General features: G+C 42.2%; 1 protein-coding gene across 11 annotated transcripts in view; it reads left to right on the top strand.

Moving 5' to 3' along the window:
- PARD3 (par-3 family cell polarity regulator) overlaps nt 1-25,427 on the top strand; it is a 601,533-nt gene that overhangs the window by 407,244 nt on the left and 168,862 nt on the right. For all 11 annotated transcript variants that reach the window (XM_055428032.2, XM_055428014.2, XM_055428024.2 and 8 more), the window contains one exon: nt 5,727-5,958. In XM_055428032.2, coding sequence (XP_055284007.1) covers nt 5,727-5,958 — 232 coding nt within the window. The remainder of the gene's footprint in view (nt 1-5,726; nt 5,959-25,427) is intronic.

Below are 25,427 nucleotides of genomic sequence, written 5' to 3'. Positions count from 1 at the left end.
AACAAGTTTGAGAAGATCACTTAATTTTAGTAAAATTGTCAAAGCTGCCTAGAGTGATATTAACTGCTAAATCTTACACTTGTGATAAATAGTACAGTGGATATTCCACAGCTGCTCTGAAGTTTGATTTATGTAATGTACCTATTAAGATGCTTTCAGCTGCATTTAGTAGAAAAATCAGTTCAGACCAGTTCAAACCTTGAGGGAATACACTGTCCTACCTGGTTCCATAGTTGGGTAGCTTTGGGGATTACTGATTCCACAGCATAACGGTGTTATCAAAGCACTGCTATCTTTCTGATCCTTCTGCCACACCATCCACAAGTCAGTTTATCCAGAAGGTAACTGCAGGGCTCAAATCCTAGTGCTTTCTTGATCACATCCACGTGAAGGGAGTGAGTCATCTCCCCAAGCATAGAATATGTCCTTTCAGGATGTCGGGGCCATTCCTGTACTAATAAGAGTGGACAGGGGCAGGGACCCATGAGCCAGTGTAAACCTAGTAATGAATTCATCCCTCGAAGGGATAGCATCCCTGAACACAATCAGGGTTCCGTTAGAAAGGAGAAAGGGAGAAATAGATTTGGGATAAGCAGGCAACAGAGATCATTACAGTCCCCAAAGTTGTATTGCTTCTCAATGGAAAAAAAATGGTGAATGACCATGTGGCTTAGAGTCAATTCTTGACAGTGAATTGTGTGTGATGACCAGATTGAACGCAGTGTTTATTTATGGCAGAAGTTCTAGAACTTTGAGGTTCAGTGGACACCTAAAGTCATTTTCCCAATGACTGTTACTATCTAAGGGCTTAATCTTTTCCAAATTTCTTGACCCAATGCTAATAGGATAACTTGCAGAACTGAATAGCTGAATTTGTCACATGGAGTAGAATTTTAATTGCGCTGTATTTGCATTTGTTGAAAACATGGTAATCAGGTATGTCTTAATTGCAGAATGTGCTGCCTGAAAGAGAAATAAGCAGCTTCATGTTATATCTTCTTTAAAAGGAGAAACTTTGGAATATCTGTCTTTACAGATAATCACATGGGAAAGCAACTGATAGTGTGGTGCACAGAGTGGATTGAAACAGGCAGAAATGTTAGTCAGAAATAGAAATTCCCATCCGTTGGGAAGGAGGTCTTTCTTTGGGCAGACTATCTGCAAAAAGAAAGCAAACAACACATAAAGAGTAAAATTAAAGAAAAAAAATGTAAATTTATATAGCATTTAAAATAGTAAATTACCTAAATGTGGTTTATGATAAGTTCTTTCATTGTAATTTACTTTATGAACACAATAGATCAAGTCATCTGTGCATTATATATCACCAGTGCTTTTCTTCCTTGAAAATTGTTTATCTGAATATCTTTTGTGTTTTCTTAAGGGAATAAAATATTTAATTTACCTTATTATAAAGCTGGTATTAATTATACAAAGATTGGTTTTAAAACTGAAAATAATTTGATTAGTCTATCAATAACCTTTAATATATACATTAAAAAAAATTAAGCATGTGTAACCAATTTACATAAGCTTTTAAAAAACCAAAGTAATTCTGCCTAGAAATGGGGTAAAGTGAGATTCTTATTTTTCTCTATCAAATAATTTTAGTGTTTGAAGCATATATAACGTAATACTCTAAAAGAACATCTTATGTTTATACATAGGAAGCCACATATTGCTAAATATTTTTAATTAGTTGGCATTTGAAAGGATTGGTTACATCCATACACCCCCAGAAGAGTTTTTGTGATAGTGTATTATCTAGATCAGAATGTTCAGAACAAGCATAAAAAATTCTCAAATGCACAAGTATGATTGTGAAACAGTCCACTTGCTTTGAGCAGGAAACTGAGCTAGGAGTTTTGATTTTACAAAATGAGGTTACAAAACCTGGAGTTAAAAAATGATTTAATACTAATTTTCTCTGCTTCACCCACTTTTGAAGATAAGTTGTATTACATACACCAGGAAATTATTGGGAATATGAAAGGAATTGGCAACAAATGTGACTTCAGCATATAGTTAGTTATGAAGGCGCTGCCTTTTTTCTGTGTCAGAGCCAAGAGCAGACATATGCCCCATGTGCTTCTGCCAAAACTATTAGGCAGAAAACTAGCAGAATTGCTCCTGATCTTCCATTCATGATTTATGATAATGGTTGCTGTGGAAGACGAAGTCATTTATGTTTATTGAGCTCGTTTTTTTGTTTATCGTTTCAGACATTGTAGAGGGTCATGCAATCCATTAGATGATATGTGCGGCATTAACAATAATAGTATAAAACCCTACCAGAAGCTGATGAGAGCTTAACCAAGAGCAACGACCTCCCTGTGGTTACTGTCACTGGGGTGTGGCTGGTGTTGTCAGGCTTAATGAGAGGAACATAGGCATCGTTCTGAAGTCAGAGGATAGTGATATGTGGAGATTGGATAAAAGTTTGTCTGGTTGGGATAAAGTCATGAGTCAAGTTTACCACTAATCTTCCTGTTAAACAGTCATTCATAGGCAGCTTCTGTCCAGCCAGTGGTCCTCATTTTAAAAGCTTAGAGAGTGGGAAACAGACCTATGATTGTATCATATGAGAAGTACAATAATAAAAGTTTGTGCAGAGCGCTTTGGACGGGTAGGTAAAATGAGTTTTGCCTGCAAGACTTGTAGAATATTGACTAGCATTTCTTTATCTAACTTGAGTATATATATCAATAGGTTTTGTAGCTCCTGAATACTTTTGAGAACTGTTTTATCATGATTTGGTCCATTGCCTCCAAGGTGAGGCCACGCTCATTTCCCCCAAAGTGTGGAAGCAGTGGTTTGTAACCAGATAGAGCACAGCCAAGTTCAAAGATGTTTTCAGACAAGAGGCTGCAACCCTGCTTAAGCTATATTTTACATTCTCTTGGGGAGCACCTGTTAGAAAAGGCTACACAGTGAGACCTCCCTGGGCAAGGACCATTATTCTTTCCCTGCTCTGTGTGTACAACACAACTATCATAGCCTTAACTCAGGATTTGTTTGTAAGGCTATGAATTTTCTCTAGCAATGTCCATCTGAAAGTTGGAACTGGCTTTCTCTAACAAACCGGCTCAATTCCTATTTCCATATGAATTGACAGAGACTAAAATGATCAGCTTTTGAAAATGCGTGCTTGTCCCTTGGAGGAGGAGAGTGGCTCCCAGTTAGTTACCCCAGTGCAGAGGGAAGCCAGCCTTTCTGCTCATCTCTTTGGTTGGAAGCCTGTCCTTGAGTCCCTGTGCACATTGGTTCTTACTACGGGAGTGATTTCATCAGTAGCAGCTACTAGTCACAGCGCTGGACGACCACACAAGACTGGCTGTGGGTTTCTTGAGATACGGTGCTGGCTGCTGGAATGATCTTCTGGGCAGAGAGTGGAGTGACTGGATGATAGATGACCTGCATCCATGCTGTATGAAGCATGGAATTGAGCAATCACAAACAGAGTTGATCAAAGAAACACGAGGAGGTCTGGCTGAGGTACCACTGTGCCAGAATATAGTATAGAGAGCCCCACACTGGCAGTGTGCTGGCCCCAAACCTCTGTTTCCTTAGCAAGAAATGGAAGATGTTGGTCTAAGTGACTTCCAAAGTACCTTTTGGGTTTAGACACAGTGGTATTTTTACTCTTTGGCTGTAGTCTGGTATGGGATGGAAAAAAGGTTGCCTCATGTTTTTAATCAAATGTGAAAACAAAAGAATTCTACACTTTCTTTGGTTATTAGCTAAATAATCAGCATTAAAAATTTTTTTTAAACTTGGTTAAGGTTGTACCATTATTTGGTAGTATCTTCTAAGATTTGTGAGAGTTTAATAGCAGAACACTAAGATACTAAGATGTTGTTTTTTTTAATTTGATTTTTATTTCACATTAGAACATAGTTTATTTGCAATGTTGTGTTAGTTTCCAGTGTACAGCAAAGTGATTCAGTGATGTATATACATATATCTATACTTTTTCAGATTTTTTTCCCATATAGGTTATTATAGAATATTGGATAGTGTTCCCTTTGCTATATAGTGGGTCCTTGTTGGTGTATATTTTACAAACTTCTAATTTATCCCTCCTACCACTATTCCCCTTTTGTAATCCTAAATTTGTTTTCCAAGGCTGTGAATGTTTCTGTCTTGTAAATAAGATGATACCGAGACTGGTCTTATTATACTCGTAATTTTGTGTATTGCTAACTCAAGTTCTGTTGGAGCGGCAAGACTGACACTTGATCTAGAGGTTGGTTCTTTGTGAAAGATTTCTGTCTTATATGGTTCTGTGTTAAAAGAAGCTCAAAAACATGGATTCCTATTTTTTTTGTTGATGCAGGGGGGCAGAAATTGCCTCAGATTTCAAGAGGTACCCTGGAGCCCCAATAATTCTTACTATATTTGGAAAAACCTTGGGCAGCTAATCTGGAAAAGGATTTATGAGGATGGCTGTGCATGTGTGCATCTATTGCTTCCTAAAATAGAAATTCCTGAAGCTCTTTTGGATGTGGAAACTTGTCATTCTTTCAAATGCAGAAAGTTGGGGGTATACCATTGGACCATGTGCTGACTAAGTGTTGCTTCAAAGGATGGAATATTGTTATCACTAAAGTATAGCTTTTATCTGCAAAGTTCAAAGGACTGTGAGGCTGTGAATTTATGCCTTCATGGCTCCATCTGCCTCTGTTCACCTGCCAAAATGCAACATTATTTCAGATTAGAACATATAGTAACATTGGTTTGTAATGCTGGCCTCACAATGACAATGTAGTGACAATATAAGGAAAAAGTTAGAGAGACTGTGAACATCTCTATGCAGAACTTCTCTATGTGAACTTCTCTATGCAGAAATCACAAACGGACATATTTGGGAGGCTGAGGAAAGAAGTCCTGTGTTGACATTGGTGTGCTTACTAGTGAGTGGTGCAATTGAACAAATTCATGAGGGGCTGGGGTGGAGCTTCATTCCCCCTTACCCAAGAGGAAAGGAAGCTGTTGGTGAGAGACTGCTTGTTTTCATTTTGCAAATGTGATACTGAGGATCTTTGGGGTCAGCTGTGTGATGAAGGCTTGCTTGTCCCCAGAGCAGGACAGACTCTGTATCAACATGAGGGAATCCATCCGCTCTGGGACTCAGATTACTATCACTTATACTATACTATTACTAATAATATACTGTTGCTGTTACTAATCGGAGAAGGCAATGGCAAGCCACTCCAGTACTCTTGCCTAGAAAATCCCATGGATGGAGGAGCCTGGTAGGCTGCAGTCCGTGGGGTCGCTAAGGGTCGGACACGACTGAGCGACTTCACTTTCACACATTGGAGAAGGAAATGGCAACCCACTCCAGTGTTCTTGCCTGGAGAATCCCAGGGATGGGGGAGCCTGGTGGGCTTCCGTCTATGGGGTCACACAGAGTCAGACACGACTGAAGTGACTTAGCAGCAGCAGCACCTGCAGCTGTTACTAATACTATACTATTACCATCGCTATTACTGTTGACTATTATTCTCTTATCGTTGGCCCGTCATCTTCAGGCAGGAGTACACACATGCATGGTAGTCATCCACATCACATGCTCCATTCTGATTCTTCGCAGGATAAGCAACGTTTGCCAGCCTCATTGGAAATATTGGAAAGAAACCTTCACACGACTTCAATCTCCTTATTTTTAATCCCTTTGGCTTCCCATGTTCCTTATCTTTTTTGTGTGTTTGTTTCCTTTTAAGTGGAAGAAGACACGGAAGAAAGTTCAAGATCAGGAAGGGAATCTGTATCCACAGCCAGTGATCAGCCTTCCCACTCTCTGGAGAGACAGATGAATGGAAACCAAGACAGAGGCGAGAAGCCCGATCGGAGGAAAGAGAAAATAGGCAAAGAAAAGAAGAAAGACAGAGATAAGGAGAAGGAGAAGATGAAAGCCAAGAAGGGGAAGCTGAGGGGCTTGGGAGACATGTTCAGGTAGGTGCTACCGGGTGGGGCTGGCCTGTCCCCACTGTGAGTGCCAGGCCAGCGCCAGGTGTGAGGACTTTGAGGTCAGCTGAGAGTCCTCTCTAACTCCCAGGTTTCACTGCCATGTTTTCACTTTCTTAAGGATTTCACTGGAGCTATTTCAGACCCTTTTAAAGTGAAAGATGCTATCTTGCCAACCATGTAAATAACTGTTGAGAGGAAGGAGGGACAGAGACAAAGGGCCCTCACAACCCCTGTTTGTTCTTTTGTGTGTGTGAACAATGGTTCATTGTTGACACTGAACATGGAGCTCAAGTTAGCGGTGGTGCATAAAGGCTCATTAATAACAAGTCTAAAAAAAATGTTACAAATAGAGCTTCAATTAAGCTGTGTTGATTAATTTAATACTTATTACTTCAGTCAGTAAAGATTTCATTAAATGCAGTCTCTGGCTGTTTCCTGACAGTTGTTTTTGTGCCCCTAAATTATATTCTAGGATTACTTAGCGTATCATTTTTTTTTTTTTTTACAAATCATGGCTATACAATAAGTGACAAGTTGTTCAGAAGTTGCTCTGAAACTGTCCCATAAATGTTCATTGGAGGTGATTTATAATATTCAGGTATTTAATGTTAAATATAAAGATTGCTTGATTGTTCCATAAATTAAAACCCTAAACATATCAAGATGATGGTTTAAAATTGAAAACAGATGGTATCACCACTTAACTCTTCAAAAAGTAGTTATCCTGCATTACGAATCCCTTCCTTTTAGCTTTTTTTAATTGTAAAATGTGAACAAGAGTTTTTATTTTCATAGAATTTCCTGATTTATCGTCCTGAGGTTGACCTCAATAACTCAGGGAGTTGTAGATAAGTCAAGACCATGAAGTTGAGTACTCAAGCCCAACCTGCAGGCTATACACACACCAGCTGTGTCCTGTGGATGGACTCAGCCAGAACTAAGTCAAGTGCGTGGAGGAAGTAAACTATAGGTGTAGATAACACAGAGCTTGGCCCATGAGCAGTATCAGCTTTAAATTAAATACGATCACATTTCCATGTTCAATGCTTCAGAACACTAGAATTAGCATCCTTTTATATGGGAGTTTTTCTTGTTGATATAGCACAAGAATGTATTTTTAGTCAGATCATCTTTCATCATTATATTTTCATGTCCAGGAACACTGACGGATGGAATTGCTCTAACTGCCACTTTATTTCCGTTTTGGTGTTAGGCAGAAGGCTTCTCAGCTCATAATCAGGCATCTATATAACACACAGAAATTAGGCTGTTGCCCATCAATTAATATTGAGGGAATTTACACCCCTGTCTTCTTTGAATCAGAAACTATGAAATAAGAGGAAACCGCCCCTAAAATGTACACATCTGGCCTGGAGACCAGTCCTGCTTCTACAACCCCCTCCTGAGTGAAGTCTTCTTGAAGGCTTGTAGGTTTCCTTCATCAGCCAACCATTATTTGATTGATTCAGTGCTCTGGTCTCCTCATGGTATATGAAATAAGCAAAATTCTAGTTTGTTTATAAAATATTTTAGAAATTTATACATTATTTTAATTAGACATTTTTTTTTTTCTGTAACTTGCAACTCTAGAATAAGAGAGGCTTTATAGTAGAGTTTTCTTTTTGGGGCCAGAGGAATGGTGAGTGTGGGGGCACTTGGCAAATTTATTTTCTTTCAAAGGGACCCTGAATGCAACTCTGTGCAATCTTTTTTGAGCTAAAAGTTCTATAAAACATGTGGGCTTCCTTGGTGGCTCAGTGGTAAAGAATCTGCCCGCCAGTGCAGGAGACGGGTTCAATTCCTGGGTCAGGAAGATCCCCTGGAGGAGGAAATGGCAACCCACTCCAGTATTTTTGCCTGGGAAATGCCACGCACAGAGGAGCCTGGTAGGCTACAGTCCATAGGGTTGCAAAGAGTTGGACACCACTTAGCGACTGAGAATACATAACACTAGATCAAGTGCTGCAGGTTATACCTCTAGCCTGTAGTGAGAGCCAGCTCTGCGACAGTGATGACTGATTTGTAACATCAAAGGCCTGAGTGTTCTTGAAAATCACATTTTTGTTTAAGTTCAGGGGCTGAAGGTTTTTTCCTAAAAACTAAGTTCATAGCCTCCCAGTGCTTAAGAATGGCTACTGAGAAACGCATGGACATTCATACTTTTCTGGGACAGATATGCTGAAGTAAGCCCATGCTGACTTGTGAGAGTTGTTCAGTTTTTGGAAATTTTGCCACTGACTGTTAAACCTGGCCATTATTAAAAATTAGATAACGTCTATGACAAAGATAATGAATACTCAAAGCTCATCACTTCCTAATCCTTTTATTATATGCTATGATCTCTGCTTTTGAGGTGATTTATGCCCATTGTATCAGCAGAATGCTGATGCTACATGCAGGTAGCTTCAAATTAGCTGTTGTCGGGAGTACTTTTACCCCAGGAAGTGTATGAATTCCACAAAACAGTTTTTTTTCCTCCCAGGAGAGCCACACCCCACCACATGGAGAGTGCAGATATATCCTAACAGGTGGCAGTATCTTGTCTGCTGCTACTGCTGCTAAGTCACTTCAGTCGTGTCCGACTCTGTGCGACCCCATAGATGGTAGCCCACCAGGCTCTGCCATCTCTGGGATTCTCCAGGCAAGAACACTGGAGTGGGCTGCCATTTCCTTCTCCAATGCATGAAAGTGAAAAGTGAAAGTGAAGTCGCTCAGTCGTGTCCGACTCTTCGCGACCCCATGGACTGCAGCCTACCAGGCTCCTCCACCCATGGGATTTTCCAGACAAGAGTACTGGAGTGGGTTGCCATTGCCTTCTCCCTCTTCCCTCTGGTTTCCTTTAGGGAAATGATTGAAGCTTGCTGAATATTCCTCCTTGAAAATAAGTTGAGGACCCTTTATTAGAGTAAAATAAACTTTTTCTTTGGCTGTCTATTGGCACTCCTTCATACCATTATGATATGTTCTTAGTATTTGAGAAGACTCTGAAACCACTGTTCAGTTCAGTTCAGTCGCTCAGTCATGTCCGACTCTTTGCGACCCCATGAATCATTTTTCAAAACATTTTTTATACTGCATCCATACCTACTGAATCTAATTATTTGAGACTAAATAGACTTTTGGGTTGATTCTTTTATGTTTCCTTTTTTTTTTGTAACAACAGAGGGGAAGATAGTAAGATTTAAAATGAATCTCTTCCTTCCTTTTTGTTCTTTTGAGGAAAGCAGGATGAGATTCTCTTAGTGCTGTTGCTTTAAAATACCTTAATCAAAAAGTGTATGTGCATTTACTTTCTTAGAACACTTTGTAAGAAGATGTGGGGGATGTGTGTGTGAGGGGGGATGTTATGATTTGCTTCTGTTTTTGGTTAACAGAAAGCAAAGAGTAAGGGTAAGGAGCATTAGATGTTACATGTCTGGCTTTTTAGGCATGTGAACCTTTTCTTTATAGTCTCTTGAGGGAATGATATGTTTTCCTTCAAATTAGGCTCGCAGACTCTGCTCCCCACCATCCCCTTTCCTTGCTCCGAAATCGCACACACTCTCTTCCTTCCCCTGTAAGTTCTCTGTGAGTTTTGGTTACATTCGATGAGGGGCAAATAGATATACCATATTTTAAAAAAAAATTATTATTGGAGTATGATTGCTTTACAGTGTTGTGTTTCTGCTGTACAACTGAATCAGCTCTCTGTTTACATATATCCCCTCCCTCTTGAGCCTCCCTCCCCTTCTACCCCTCTCAGTCATCACAGAGCATGGAGCTGAGCTCCCTGTGAGATACAGCAGCTTCCCACTAGCTATCTGTTTTAAACATGGAAATATATATATATATATATTTTAAAACTGTACTGAAGGAATCCATGGCACCTTGAATAGTTATTTTTATTCATTGGTCTATACAGATGACATGGTTTTCTACTTTGAGTATTGAATAGTAGTCATAAAAATGGTTTAATTATTGATAAACAGCTCTAGGAAAGAATATTGGGAGTCATATTTATATGTCTGCTTATAAATTATGGAGTATATGAAATGCAAAAGCTGCCTTAATGCAAGTTTTAAATCACAAATTTAAATCTATAAGGAATCAAATGACAAATGTAAAGTGTTCCTTGTTCGTATGAATTTCTCCTTGTATGACATCTTCTCTTGCCCCAAAGGCACTCCCACAGCCTTAATTAAAATGGCTTTGGATCTGAGAAACCTGAGTTTCTCTACGAAACAGATAAACGTGACTTTGTTGATGTGATCATTCTTTGAGAAAGTGCAGGGCAGAGGGAGGGTCTGATTTAGAGCCTTCGTTCTTTTTCGAATATCATGGAATTCTCTGCCCTCTGATATCACAGATTCCGTTGGATATGTCTGGTTCTCAAATGCTTGGCTATTCAAATTTAATACCATAAAATGTTTCCTGGAATTCTGCAGTTGTCCGAAATTGCCACCAAAGAGGGAACTAAGTCTGTCCTTTAGAAGGAGAGAGATCTGTTGTTTAATGTTTTAAATGTGTCTGCTTTTCAAAGAAAGCAACAGTATCATTAAGCAATGTGTTTTTTGGTGAGTTTTCATCTCCAGAATGAAATAATCAAAAAGAAAATAAACTCCCTTATTTGGGACAGTATATTCAGACAGTAAGCACTTAAAATTGATGTATTTCCCCCCTTTTCACCCTGGAATAAGTGTAATTTGATGCTACCTTGCCTGAAAAATTAGAATCATTCTCAGTGTCATAGAATTGTCTGCCATCTGAAATTGAAGCTTCCTGGACGTGACCCCACTCACGCCTTATAAGGGTGCTTCGTTTGCTGTTGTGACACATGACGGCTGAGGGCCTGTCGCCCCCTGGACCGTGAAAGCAAAAGCCATGGTGCTTTGTCACCATTAAAATTGAATCCTCCAATTACACTGACAGTGATTCCCTGGGTCCCTCCAGCATTGTTTTATCCTGTTCTGTACGAGGTAAAGGATAATATCGTTTGAAACCTTGTTTGGTTGAAATCAGATATATGACTGTCGTTCCCTTTACAGTGTATAATTGCCTTCAGAACATAGTGAACATGATCAGATCTTAAAACTCGATGTTGTAGTTTGGATCACACGTTGTAGGCTTTTGAGAGAATAGCAAACACGCGTCGTGGTTGTCTTCCTTACCTGTGCTCACTAACCGTGTGTCTGTACCGTGTTTCTCGTTTAGCCTGGCCAAACTGAAGCCTGAGAAGAGATGAGCAACAAGCCAGAGTCCAAATGTCTTAAGAAGCACATATTGCACAGTTTTTTTTTTTTAAAAAAAAAACAATAAATTTACTTTAAATGAATTCTTAGTGGCTGTTGACAAATTTTGTTTACGACATCAGCAGTTTTGATGGTTTCATAATGTTTGTATTAATTGCTTTGGAACTTTTAATTGTTTTTTTTTTTTATTATTTATTTATTTGGCTGAACCGGGTCTTAGCTGAGGCATGTGGGATCTAGTTCCCCAAGCAGAGTTTGAACCCGGGTGCCCAGCATTGGGAGCTCAGTGTCTTAGCCACTGGACCACCAGGGAAGTCCCCTGGAACTTTTTGTTCTTGATGTCAAGCTTGGGGGTTTACTGCTTGGCAGAGAAGTGTTTTTATCCCCTCTTTTCTTGGCCCCTTTTCATAGTGGAAAACCATCGTCCTCACTGCTGGTGTACTCAGAGCTCACCCAATTTTACCCATCGGTTGTGAGGATGGGTGCTTTGGGAGGAGGTGATATACTGGTTTGGTTTTATTGAGTGACATGACGGATGGGACACAGGCAGGCAGAGGAACAGTCTGTGGGTGATGAGGTGTGTAGGTTGGGATAGTCACCCATCCATTGATGGACAAGCGGGCCAGTTTGAAAGGCAATTTTTGGAAAAGGTTCATCCCTTGATGGATTATACAGTTTAGACAAAAAAAGAAAAATTGGGGTGGGGGAGCTTCTGAACAAATAAATATCTTTGTTCAGGGATGGCTGGACCGGGACGTTCTTCCAGTGTGAAAAAGTAGAGAGACATTGGCAAATAGTGACACTGAGGTTTGCAGGGACCCCACGGATGAGGGTGCATGTTCTTTTATAAAAACTTTTCTGGACAGAGCTGCCAGCCCAGATGTTGTCTTCACAGGTGTGAAAGCTCTTGCAGGTGGATCTCTGACTATCCTTCCTTGAGAGCAGCAGTCCCCAACCTTTTTGCAGCAAGAACCAGTTTCATGGAAGACAATTTTTCCACGGAGTAGGGGTGGGGTGGGGATGGTTTCAGGATACTTCAAGCACATTACATTTATTGTGCACTTTATTTCTATTATTATAACATGAGCTCCATGTCAGATCATCAGGCATTAGATCCTGGAGGTTGGGGACCCATGCTATAGGGCAAAGGCTTCTTCCACAGCCCCTTCATGCTTCATGGCCCCTTGGGTTTTCAGAAAGACTGCTGAGTTAGCTCTGTTTCCGAGATGTGTAGAACTGCATCCCACTCAAAGAGAAGTGGGATGATGACGAGGAAAGCTGTGTCCTAAGTGGACTTAAGGTATTGGGGTGGGTGCCTATGAGAAGGAGTCTCCCCTGCTCTGATCTGGTAGCAGTCTGCAGCCCTCCCCTCGTCCCCTTGCCCACTCCCCAGCTGAACAAGCCCTCTTTGTTGCAGGATGGAGGCACATGAAACAATGTCCATTTGCTCTTGTCAGAAATACCTGGACTTGTGGATTTTTGCCTCAGGCCCAGTTGCCCTGTGGATTAAGGTTAGCGGTTTCTCATTGGTAAAATTGAATGACATCCCTTGCAGCCTACTGGTGATTCAGGGGACACAGTTAAAATAAATGTGGAGAAAATTAGGCCCAGTTAATGAAACCCAGGAGCAGTACTTTGTCATGGGAAAGAAAGAGCTAGAAGAAAGCGATTTTGCATACTTTTATTTGTTTTTCTGTTTGTCATCTGGGCAAAGAACCGGTCCTTTATATAAAGTACACCAGTTGGGAGGTTTCCTTGGAATAAGTTCTGAATTCCTTAATCCCATACTTAATATATACTTCTTCTAATTTGAATGGAAACAGAGGTTCCCGTTTTTAACAGAGGAAAGTAAGTGACAGACTGACCTGTTAGCAAAGATGAGTTCTTGGGCAGCTGATAGCATCCTTCTCGTCCTCGTTAGAAGCTGAAGCACAGAGCCTCTGACATCTCCTGCTCGGAAACTGACTGCAGAGGGAGCCGAGGGGCGCCGAGCGTGGCGGCTGGGCCTCGCTGAGACCTTTTCTGACGTTCTTTAATGCTGCTTTTCCAGAGAACAGCGGCCTGAATACAGAATGCAAGTGTCAAGGATGACGCCTGCTTTATAGTCTCTGTAAAGCAAACCTTTCGTAAAAGACATTTTTGACAGTTCTGAGATGCTAAGTCAATTTCAATACCAGACTGTGTAGAAAATAGAATCTTTTTTCTGCGATTGATGTGAAAAATGAAAGCCAGTGACTATTCACTCCTTACTAACATGGGGTAAATAAATACCACACACCATCGAAAAATGCACTAGAAGACAAACTTGGCTAATGACATTTACCATCGCAAAGACAGGAAATATTCTTTCTGAATGTTTTTATTTGTTACCATCAGAGAGACTCTATGAATCTTTTACATTAAATGTACTGCATCAAGTACATGTTATTCCTAAATGGATTTTTGTCAAGCCACAGTGTATTATATGAAAGAAACTGTTTGATCCTTTACAACTGTCTGTTAAAGGAGTCACTGGGCAAGTGACCTCTTACATAATTGAATGTTGGAATTTTTTTTTCTGACCTATGTTTAATAATACTCTATTTAGAAGCCAAAGAGTAAAATTTGGTTAGATTTCCTATCATACTGAGATAACCTATGGTCTCCTGTTAAACTTTCTACTTACTTTTTCTAGGACCCATGCTTTAAGCTTGCTTATATCGGGACGTTGTTCCCGCTGTGCTTGCTTCTCTCTACTTCACCCTCATTCTGGCCCTTCTTTCCTGGAGCATCCACTCTGTCTTCTCCTCCACCTTAGAGAAAATCTGTCTAACCCCACCTCCCCTTCCAGCTCCTGTCTCATTGTCTTCCACCCATTACAGCAAACCATGGGATCAGCTTCTGTCTGCTGCCTCCATTTTCCTGTTTTCTCTTAAGCCGCCTTTAATGAGGCCCTTGCACCCCGTGGCTCCATAAGGCCTGTTCTCATCTGGCCGCCAAGGCAAGCCACTCCAGTACTATTGCCTAGAAAATCCCATGGATGGAGGAGCCTGGTAGGCTGCAGTCCATGGGGTCGCTAAGGGTCAGACACGGCTGAGCGACTTCACTTTCACTTTTCACTTTCACACATTGGAGAAGGAAATGGCAACCCACTCCAGTGTTCTTGCCTGGAGAATCCCAGGGACAGGGGAGCCTGGTGGGCTTCCGTCTATGGGGTCACACAGAGTCGGACACGACTGAAGTGACTTAGCAGCAGCAGCATCTGGCCGCCAGCGGCCTCTCCTGCTGCACCTTCCTGCTGTGCTTGCATCCTTTCCTCGGTCTGCGGGAGCATTCGGCACGTCAGTTCTTGCTCTTCTCTGAGTCACGCTCCTTGGGCCTCCTTCCTCCCTGCTCACCCCATCGCCTTCTCCTTTGCCAGTTCTGGTCTTGCCCCATCCTCCAGATACCGTGGTGCCCAAAGCTCAGGCCTCGGCCTCTGTCTCTGTCTCTTTTCTGTAACACAGAACGCTTGCGTTCTTAGGAAACAGACTGCAGGCAGACGATTCACAACTTCACACCCCTCGCTTGGGCAGCTTCTTTTGACCTCTGGATGGGCAGGTGCTACCTCTTCTTCACGCAATCGCTTGGATGCCGAGCAGGCATCTGAAACCTAATGTGTGTTCCCTACGCGGCTCAGTGTTTCTCCAGACTGTTCCTCCCCATCTTCCTTTCTCGTGTAATGGCAGCTCGGTTCTTTCAGTTGCTTAGGTCTGAAAGCTTGGAGTACTCCAATTCCTTTTCCCCTTGCACTCCACATTTAATCTATACTGTACGAAAGCAAAGGTCTGTTTGATCTGTTTTCAGCACACCTCTGTAATCCTGTACTTTGCAGCATCCTCGTCCCTTCCTGGATCTGGCAATAGTCTCCCAGCTACACTCCCTTCTGCCCTTGCTCCTCTGCCGCAGTCTGAACCTTGCAGCTAGCAGTCATGGCATGTCCCCCCTCTCAAGCTCCAGCAGCCTTTCAAGTCTCGCAGAGTAAAAGCTGAACGTACCAGATGCTGGCTTGCCTGGATGCCCCAGCTCTGCTGTGCAGAACTGCTGGCAACACCCCCAACAATGCCTGCTCAGGGCAGCCTCAACCAGTGACCCAAGAAAGCCCAATGACCCAGGAATAGCCTTAGGGTTAGAACGCTAAGGTGTTAAGTCTGTGCCCTTAGCCATGAATGTGCACGGCAGGACCTGGGAGCCCAGCAGAAACGCAGCACCCCAGGCCCCACCCTGACCTACTGACATCAGAGTCTGTGCTTATCTGCCCTGGGGAGCCCGGGGTAGAGAGGCCTTCCCTCCTCCGGCTCCCAGAGTTTGTCTGTGCATCAGCCTCCCTGCTTCCAGGCTTGGGAACCATCCTGCCCAGCTGCCTTTCCTTCCTTCTGTCCCATCACCACTTCCTGACCCAAATTCTTCAGCATCCATTAGACCACAGCCCTGAACCCTGACTCAGGATCTGCTTCTGGCAAAACCCAGACTAAGATAATGTGTTTGCTGTGTGAACAGATAAATAAGTCCATGAAATTGCTAGAATAAGTGGTGACAGGGCCCATGAGGAATTTCTGCCTGGAGTAGTTTCGCAGGTGATGAGCAGTGGCTGCGCCAGGGCAGGGCTGTGCTTGTTCCTGGCTTTGGGAGCTGAAGTCACTTCCCAAGTCGGCCTGTGACTCAGGAGATGGTCCCCAGGGAGCAAGCCTTTTCATGCTCAAGAAGCTACATCAAGTTCTTTCGTTTGCTCTGGAAGTGACCATTTTCTCTGCTCTGAGTAGCCATAAATTATTTAAGAATTTTATATTACATCAAACTTGTTAAAAAAAAAAAAAAGATGATAGGATTTTCAAGTTAGGTTCCTCTTGTTGGGCAGACCCAAAGTTTCAGGCTGGGGATTGTCTGGTTGAGGGGGTCATAGATTCAAACAAGGAGTAAGTGTTGAGATTGCCTATGACTGTCTTCCTAAGCCTCAAATGTCAGGCTCCAGGAGATGGTATAAGATCTTGTTCCTAAAAGACGTCAGAACCTTGGTTTTACTCTTCACAAGCTGTCCTAACAGCTCTCTGGGTTTTACGTAGAGAGGATGACCTGGTGGCTAGCTTTTCCCCTTTGGGGGTCCACTCCTACCAGGTTAGCTTACAGACAGCCCCACCCCTATGTGGCACTCTGGAGCTTTCCCCTTTTCCCTCCCAGCCCCAGGTCTGGCATGGTCCTGACCATTGACGTGTGGCTTGACCAGGCTGGGGAATGATGCTCACTTCCTTCGTCTCTCCTGCCACAGCATCTGTAATGTGCTTATCTTCCACCTGTATGGAAAACATCATCTCTCCTTCTCACGATCTATTGCTTTATGTAACAATTCTGGTCCCTAAAAAAAAGAAACTCAAAGAAGAACTTTACATTCTCTGTCCACACAAAGGAACAGGGCCCTTGAACTGAACTGACACAAACTAACTGGAAAACATCCCCACTTTCTGTATTTCTCTCTTCATTTCTGCTCTTCCAGTTAATTTAGAGGGCTGTCCATCCTCCACCACTTTTTGACCCATGTTTCTGATCTTGGGGGTGATGGCCTGGTCATTACGACTCTCTCCAAATTAATTCTTAAGGACTCAAGAATTTAACTGTTAATTAAAAATTACCATCCATATCCCCTTGTTCACAATGGACCCTCAAGCTTGTCTATTCCATGTCTGGAACACTAGTGATGATGATTTTATTTTTTAAAATTAATCTTTATTGGAGCATAGTTGCTTTACAACGTCTGTGCTAGCTTCACATATACATTATCAATGTTGTGTTCGGTTCACATACACACTGTTGATACTGTGTATTAAATAGATGACTAATGGGAAACCACTCTACAGCACAGGGAACTACTCAGTGCTCTGTGGTGACCTGAATGGCGATGATGATGATAAAAAGGCCATCTTTCCTCCTGCTCCCCTGTCTCAGGATGGCCCCAGAGTCCTGGGAAGGCTCTGACTTCTGTTCTGTTCTCACACCTCATTCCCCTTCTCTTTCTACACACCTTCCTGCTGGCTCCATCACTGCTGTTTTATTTGTTTATTATTTTTATTAAAATAATTTCAAGGCAGTTCTTCCTTTCCTGAGAAAAAGCTCTCAGCCTCTTCTTCCTCTCCTAATCCCCTTGTGTGTCCTTCCCCCTCTCTCATCCCTGCTGCCCCTATCAGCACCTGCCTGGAGCTTGTAAGTGCCCAGCCCTAGGTCCCCACTCTGGGAGGCTGGTCCCGCATCCAGCTCCCTGGGAGCCTCACGCCTGTCCTTGGCAGATTCCCACTGCTGCTTGTGGGGACCTCATTGACCTAATTCCTGCATTTATAACTGATTTTTAGTCCTTAGGAAACCATCTCACCTGTGCTTTTGAATTCTGAGAGTTTCAGGTTTCTTTTCTTTCCTTTTGAATTTTGTCTTCTTTTAGAAGATAAAAACATTTTCAACTGAGAAAATGAGAGCATCTACTTACTTTATCTCAGGATAGGTTGATCCTGGAACAGTTTTAAGAAGGTAAAACCACTGTCGACAGGCACTATCACCGGAGGGCGGTTTTCCTCTGGAGTGTGTCTAGGAGCCTAGCTGCAGGCGCCTGGCAGAGTCAGAGCACTGATCACCATCTGTGTTGGGCACTCTACTGCACACCTGAGTTGTCCTCAGCACGTAGGGGAAAGGCAATTCCACTAAAATAAATTTGGTTTGATGTGTCTCCATGTTCAGGTAAGTATGAATGAGCAGAAACCTCCTGATGGGCCATCATATTGATGAGTAATTCTATTAAAGATTAACTTTCAGGGCTCCTTTGCAAACTGGCACCTGCGGGCTGTGGATCTGAAGCCAAAACAGTCCCGTGAAGGGTAGTGTGCTCCCCAGATGGTGCTTTGGGCAGGAAAGGCAGTTACCTGGTGTGGGGTGGCGAGGGGCCTCTGCTCCTGATTGCTTTATTTCTTTTGTTTTCTTTTTTTTTTTAATTAAATAGTTTTTTAAAAATTAAAGTATAGTTGTTTTACAGTGTTGTGCCAAACTGCCATACAGTAAAATGACGCAGTTATACACATACAGACATTTTTAAAAAATATTCTTTTCCACTGATTACTTCTGAAGGGAACTGCCTCCTTCTCCTACTGTGTCTAGTCCCGTCTCTGCGTCCCTCTGTCAGCTGTCACATCACATGACTCAGACACCTGTGCAGTAGTCATGTGCAGCCACGCACCGCCCACAAACATCACCTGGGCAGTGAAATGAATTCTGAGAATTTTCACTGCTCACCTGGAAAGATTTGTTTCTGAGCATGAGGGGGTGGACTTTTTTCAAGTCTGTTTATGGAGTGTGTATGATTTTCAGTAACCGAGGGATAAAAGCTTTAATCTGCACATTCCACAAGTACTGGAGGCTTACTCCAGGGGAGGCTCCACATCAGGTGTGGGGGTGAAGCGGTGGGAGTAAGGAGAGCAGGAGGCAGGGAGCCAGTGGGAAAGGGATTGTGGAGGTGGGGGATCAGAGCAAGTGGGCTAGCCCGCAGGCAGAGTTGGCCTTCCTCCAGAAGATGACCTCAAAACCGAGGACCTAGAGAGGTTGTGAGCTCTGTATCTGATGGGGCTTCTGGGGGAGAGGAGCCTTTTGCATCAAAGGGATTCAAACTCTTTTGATATGATCTTCGGCAAGAAACACATTCCACCTGTAACACGTGCTTGTGTGCTCAGTCGCTTCAGTTGTGTCTGACTCTTTGCGACCCCATAGACTGTAGCCCACCAGGCTCCTCAGTCCAAGGGATTCTCCAGGCAAGAATTCTGAAGTGGGTTGCCATTTCCTCCTCCAGGGGATCTTTTTGATCCAGGGATCAACCCGAGTCTTCTGCATTGCAGGCAGATTCTTTACCGTCTGAGCCACGGGGGAAGCCATATATGCGCCAGTAACTCCAGTAAACATTTAAGCAGTGTGATCCTTGCCCTTCCTCCTCATGATGGGCTCTGATGTTGACAGGCAGTGGGGTGTAGAGGTCGAGGGCCTGCACTTTGAAGATAGATGGCTCAGGTCCAAATTCCAGCTGTACCCTCAGCAGCTTTGTGTTTGGGGCAAGTTCATGAACACCCTTGAGTTTTACTTTTCTCAGCTGTAAAGTATGGATCATAACAGTGCCTACTTAACAGAGGTGCCTGGAAGGTCAAGTGAGTTAATGTGTACTAAGCATTTTAGAACCCCTCCTGACAAAGAATGCAGTTTGTAAATGCTAGCTGTTGTAGCCATTATTATTACTCTGTAACTCGTTTAAAAAAATGCTAGGTGAGTCCCACCAAATCAATTTTACGTCTTTAATGGATTACAGCACACAATTAGAAAGATGCTGTTTAGCTGGTAGAAGTCTTCTAGGTTTGCAAAGGTGTAGAAGGAGGAGCCTGGAGGCATTTGGGAGGCAGGGTGGGCCTGTTGTCAACAACTCGTGATACAGTTAGGACATTATCCTGAGGACACTATGAAGCTGTTCAAAAGATTGGCTTGACCATCTCACAAGTGGAAAATAATTTAATACACATTTCTCTGTTGAGTGCGATTGGACACTTTTTTCATGTGTTACTCCTTTTCTGTGAACTACTAATTCATATCTTTTGCTCTTTATTCTACTGGTTTGTTTTTGTCATTTAACTTTGCTTAAGGACCTGACCATTTCCCCCCTAATTCCCATTGCCTGTCACAGTTTCTGGCACACAGAAAATGCTCAGTAAATATTTGTGACATAAACAGGGAAACCTAGCTCAGTGCCTCATTTTCACTGCAGAGTCAGCACAGAGAATCACATATCCTCTCTTTTAGTTTTTTAAAATTAATTTTTACCTTAGTTACTTTTATACTTTCCTCTTTTATATGGCTAAACTAGATTTCAGTTGGCTAATGTTTAAATTGTCTTTTTTTTTTTCTCTAATTTTCTATAGATCAAATTTCACATGTGTCTCTTTAAGAAAAAAAAGAATGGCTTGAAAAAATGTACAGTTTTAAAGAAAATTGTAATTTTTAACTTTAAAAACTCTGCTAAGCTGCTGTTGTAAAAATCACCACCAGAGATGGTGGTGGTCGAGGGGACAGGGATGCAATATGTATTTCTCAGGCGGAATCTAGGGGACTTGAATCCTTGGTTAGATATAAAAAAATGAGAAAGAACAGTGAGCAACAATTCTGTGCTTCGGCCCAATCAGCTGGGTGGATAGTCAGGTGCCGAAAGGAAACCTCCAGAGGATCATATTTGGGGAGACATGACATGTTGAAACTGGTGTTTACTTGTCTGCAGGTAAAAGTAGAAGCGCTGGGGGCACATGGGGAGGCCTGGTGATGTGGAGGTTTGGGAGCTGAGAATGGAAAAGGTGACTCAGAATTTGGGGCAGAGTCAACAGAGCAGCTGCCCAGGAAGTGTGTGCTGGTTAGAAGGGCAGAGGCTGAGCTCCGAGGACCCTTCAGATGCCCGGGGGCTCAGTGTGGGGACTCAGTTGGCAGAAGGAGATGCTGGGGACCCAGGAGAGGTCAGTGCAGAGAGAGGAGGAAAACAGAAGTGTGGTCGTCAAAGCCAGGGCAGGGCTGCGTTTCTCTTTTTAAATTACAGTATATGTGCTGTGTAGTATTCTATAAGTTACTGGATGTCAATATAGTGATTCACAATTTTTAAACATTCTGCTCCATTTATAGTTATTGTAAACCATTGGCTATATTCCCTGTGTTGTATAATAGATCCTTGTAGCCTGTCTTACACCCACTAGTCTATACCTCTTCATCCCCCACCCATATACCCTGAATTTCTTCTCCCATCCATCCCTCTCCCCACTAGTAACCACTAGGTCTCTTTACCTGTGAGTCTGCTTCTTTAAAAAAGTGAAATTTTGCCATTTGCAACAGCGTGGATGGACTTGGAGGGCATTATTATGCCAAGTGAAATGAATCACAGACAAATACTGTGTGATGTCACTTACATGTGGAATCAAAAGCGTACAACAGGCTCGGAGTGTGTTTCTTATTCACTAGAAGGACTTGCACAACGGTGCTTCCACTGAGGGGCTACAGGGGCTTGTGACCTTGGCTGTGTGGGAGCTGCTGACGGCAGATGTCCCTGGACGCGTATTGAGTGGTTACCGTTGTTTTGTTGTTCAGTGTCTCTGTGTGATGCCAGCACAATCTCCTGACACTAAAGCTTGTTCCAAGGAGATCATGTATTAACTCCCATTTCAAGAAGCAAAGTTCTTTTCCCCCCTGGCCCCACTCTACACCAGTACAGAAACCTGTGCCAGATGTCTGTGTTTTTGAGCAATAGAATTGATGTTTTAAGTGGCATGTTAATCCCAACTGCAGACTTTTACAAAGGTTTCAATCCCTGGGTTGGAAAGATCCCCTGGAGAAGGGAAAGGCTACCCACCCCAGTATTCTGACCTGGAGAATTCCATGGACTATATAGCCTGTGGAATTGCAAAGAGTCGGACATGATTTCACTTATAGAAATCAGGATTCAAGGAATTAACTTTTTTTTAAAGTAAGTTATTGCCAAAATGTAACTGGAGAAAGGAGGGGTAGAGTGATGGAATGATTTTGCTGATTGTGGGATCTCAGAAGTGGGAGAACTTAGCGTCTCCATCTCTGCCCTGTCCCTCCTGTTGGCAGCAGTGGGCTGCCGAGCACAGGACCAGAGAGGGTGGACCCTGATGGCTCAGATGCTAAGTGACCATAGGACTGCCTCCAGCTTTCTCTCACGCTTGCAAAACAAGGCCGGGGCTGGAAAAAATTGCTTGCTTCATCAGAACACCAGCTCTAACATTACCTTGTGTGAGAGGTGTGTGTGTTTTTTTAATATTGTGGTATTTAACATTACAACATACATATCAGGAGTCCTCACTCTACAATGCATACATTTTCAGACTGTGTTTTCCCAGGACTGATTTCCCCAATATTTATGAGTTCTACCTTTCCTGTGTCCTCAAAGAAAATTTAATAAACTGTGATTTGCAGATATCTTTGCCTTTCAAGGCCACACAGCTCATGTTTCATGTTCCATTCAAGAGGGTATGAAGTTTTGGGTATGTTCAAGCTATCAGTGGTTTATATAGACCATTGAATTGGTATATAGAATAGTGCCTGTGATTTTATTTAGTTTGTAGACCTTTCCTGAAGGATTCCTGGCTGTTTTCTGCCTATGTGCATCATTTGTTAAGAACCTTTATGTTATTTTTTACATGCCTTTTTTAATATCACAAATCAATCTGTGTATTCTGTACCTTATAACTATTGTTGCATTCAAAAATACAGCAACTAGATTTCTTTCTGGAAATATATTTCCCAGGAAAGTGTAGAATTATGTGTGTATTTCCTGCTGTGACACAATTTTGACTTCTTTTATAATTTCAGTAATAAGATATTATAAACTAATTTTTAAGGAGCAGAAAATGTAACTAGTTAGCTACTGTTTGGTCATAGTTAGAAACAACTGTGATGCTTTAAAAGGTTTTTTCAAAGCTTTTAGATCTGTCTTCTCAACTTTAATAAACAAATAGAAAAATATATAACATCTTTCCTATGGAACTCTTTTTTTCTGAAAGGTCCCCTATTTAAATATAGTTTTATCCATATGTGTCTTATTATCTTCACTGTCAAAGTTTTATGCTTTTTCTCTTAGAGTTGACCCCTGCTTGTCTATTTAGTCTGGCAAAACTCCTTTGAACATTATTATTCTTGTGAGGTAGGAGTTATAGAATTTTCATATTATTTCCTAGTATTCTGGGTCTGTAATGGAAAAGGATATTTTCTTCTAGAAGTATCCTCCACTGTCCTGAATACACACAGCTGAGAGGTAGCCATCTGATTAGAGAGAAACTCTATTACAAGTGTGTGAAGGCGTTTTTGCACCCCAACTGGAGAAATGCCCACATAGCCTCAGGAACAATGAAGGGAAATGAAATCATTTCTGACTCAGGGAATGTTGTTTTCTTCTTGTTTATCTGCTGAGAAGTCTTTGTCAGCTGGAATGGTGGTGTTGGCGGTGTTGGTGGGTTTTTGGTTCTCAGTTAGTTCTGCTCATTCTCTTTGGGAAGGCTGTTGTCTCCATCCTGCTGTTTCTTGGCCACTGTGGGCTGACTGTGGGGGGAGACGTCTGGAGAAAGTTGGTTGCTGGGAACTGTAGGACCGAACCAGCTGAGGTATTGACATGAAGGTGGGATCTTTTACAAAGATCCTCTGTTGGGGAAGCCAAATCCCTGAAAGGAAACTTTCTTTCTTTCCTCCTCACCTCCATGATTTTTTCTGGGAGAAATTGTTCTGGTTGTAGCACGGACCCAAGTAACTATGGTTGTAACAAGACATTGCTTATTTTTCTCTAAAAGAAGTCTGAAGATTGACCAAGACTTGTATGGTGGTCCCAGAGTGTCAGCACTGTCAGTACCTCCTTTTTTATTCTGCCATCCTTCATGTATATTTCTTTATTTCTTAAATTGTGGCAGAGTATGTTATAACATTTACCCTCTTAACCTCTTAACATTTAAAAAGTTTTTCATTGAAGTATAGTTCATGTACAATGCTGCATTAGTTTCAAGTGTACAGCAAAGTGATTCAGTTATAATATACCTCCCAATATACCTCCCCTGTCCTCATCCCCTTTGGTAACCAGGGGTTAAGCTTGTTTTTTACTGTCTGTGAGTCTATTTCTGATCAGCTCATTTGTACATTTGTATTATTTATTTTAGACTGCAGATATAAGTGTATCATATGGTATTTGTCTTTGTCTGACTTAGTGTGCTAATCTCTAAGTTCATCTATTTTGCTACAGTTGGCAGTATTTCATTCTTTTTATGGACGAATAATACTTTGGCCACCTCATGCGACGAGTTGACTCACTGGAAAAGACTCTTATGCTGGGAAGGATTGGGGGGCGGGAGGAGACGGGGACGACAGAGAATGAGATGGCTGGATGGCATCACCAACTCGATGGACATGAGTTTGAGTGAACTCCGGGAGTTGGTGATGGACAGGGAGGCCTGGCGTGTTGTGATTCATGGGGTTGCAGAGTCGGACACGACTGAGCGACTGAACTGAACTGAACTGAATATTCCATTGTGCATGTACACACACACATACACACACCCCCCCCTCCCATACACACATCTTTATCCATTTATCTGCCCATGGACATTTAGGTTGCTTATATGTCTTGGCTCCATCTTAACCATCTTCACGTTGTTGGGCAACCATCACCACCATCCATCTCCAAAAGTCTTTTGATCTTGCAAAATGCAAACTGTATCCTCTTTAAACAATAATTTCCCATTCTCCATCCCCCTTCCCTAGCAACCACCATTCTACCTTTCTGTCTTTCTGAACTTCGCTACTCGAGATATTTCATGTAAGTAGAATCATACAGTGTTATCTTTTTGTGACTGGCTGATTTCACTTAGCATAGCGTCCTTAAGTTTCAAACATGTGACACATGTCAGAATGTCCATCCTTTGTAAGGTTGAATAGTATTCCATTGTGTGTATAGACCCCACTTTCCTCATCCACAGACACTTCACTTGCATCTACCTTTTGGCTGTTGTGAATAGTGCTGCTGTGAACACAGATCTCCAGACATGTATTTCTGTCCTCACTGTCACTTCGTGGTGACAACTCTGGGTGTCATATGAGAATTCTAAGCAGGAAGAAGCAAGAAGGGGAAGAGGCAGCTGCTAGTGGAGGCAGCCCCCTTTTTAAGGATCTTTCTGGATGTGCCATCAATTTTTGTAAGCCAGAAATAAAGAGTAACAATGATAATAAAATAGTTCATATGTACTGAGTACTGTTTTGTGCCAACACACAGTGAATGTATAATTCACTTCATTCTCAAAATGAAGCTGTGAGGGTGGCTGTTTTTTAGCCAAGAGATTCAGCAACTTGGCCAAGCGTAGGGAGTCACATAGCTAGTGACAGGCAAAGCTGGGATTCTGACCCAGGAATCTGGCTCCGGTGTCATGCTCTTAACTAATGTTTTCTCTTCTTTTTGAAAGAGGCTGGGGAAAAATAGTTTTATCTCAGCTAGTGGTATTTCCTTTCCCAACCAAATTGGAGCTACCCTTCCAAGGAGGAGTGTATATGTGTGTTGACCTCACTGAAGTGAGGGTTTACTAATTGTACTGTGATTATACTAGTTTAGACCAGACAGATCAAAAGTCAACCCAGGAAAAGAAACATGATGATATCCTGTAACAG

The sequence above is a fragment of the Moschus berezovskii genome, chromosome 15 (genome assembly GCF_049115385.1).
Source record: "Moschus berezovskii isolate FMDL1 chromosome 15, NW_MosBer_1.0, whole genome shotgun sequence".
Taxonomy (NCBI): domain Eukaryota; kingdom Metazoa; phylum Chordata; class Mammalia; order Artiodactyla; family Moschidae; genus Moschus; species Moschus berezovskii.
This window is presented reverse-complemented; position numbering and strand designations above follow the sequence as displayed.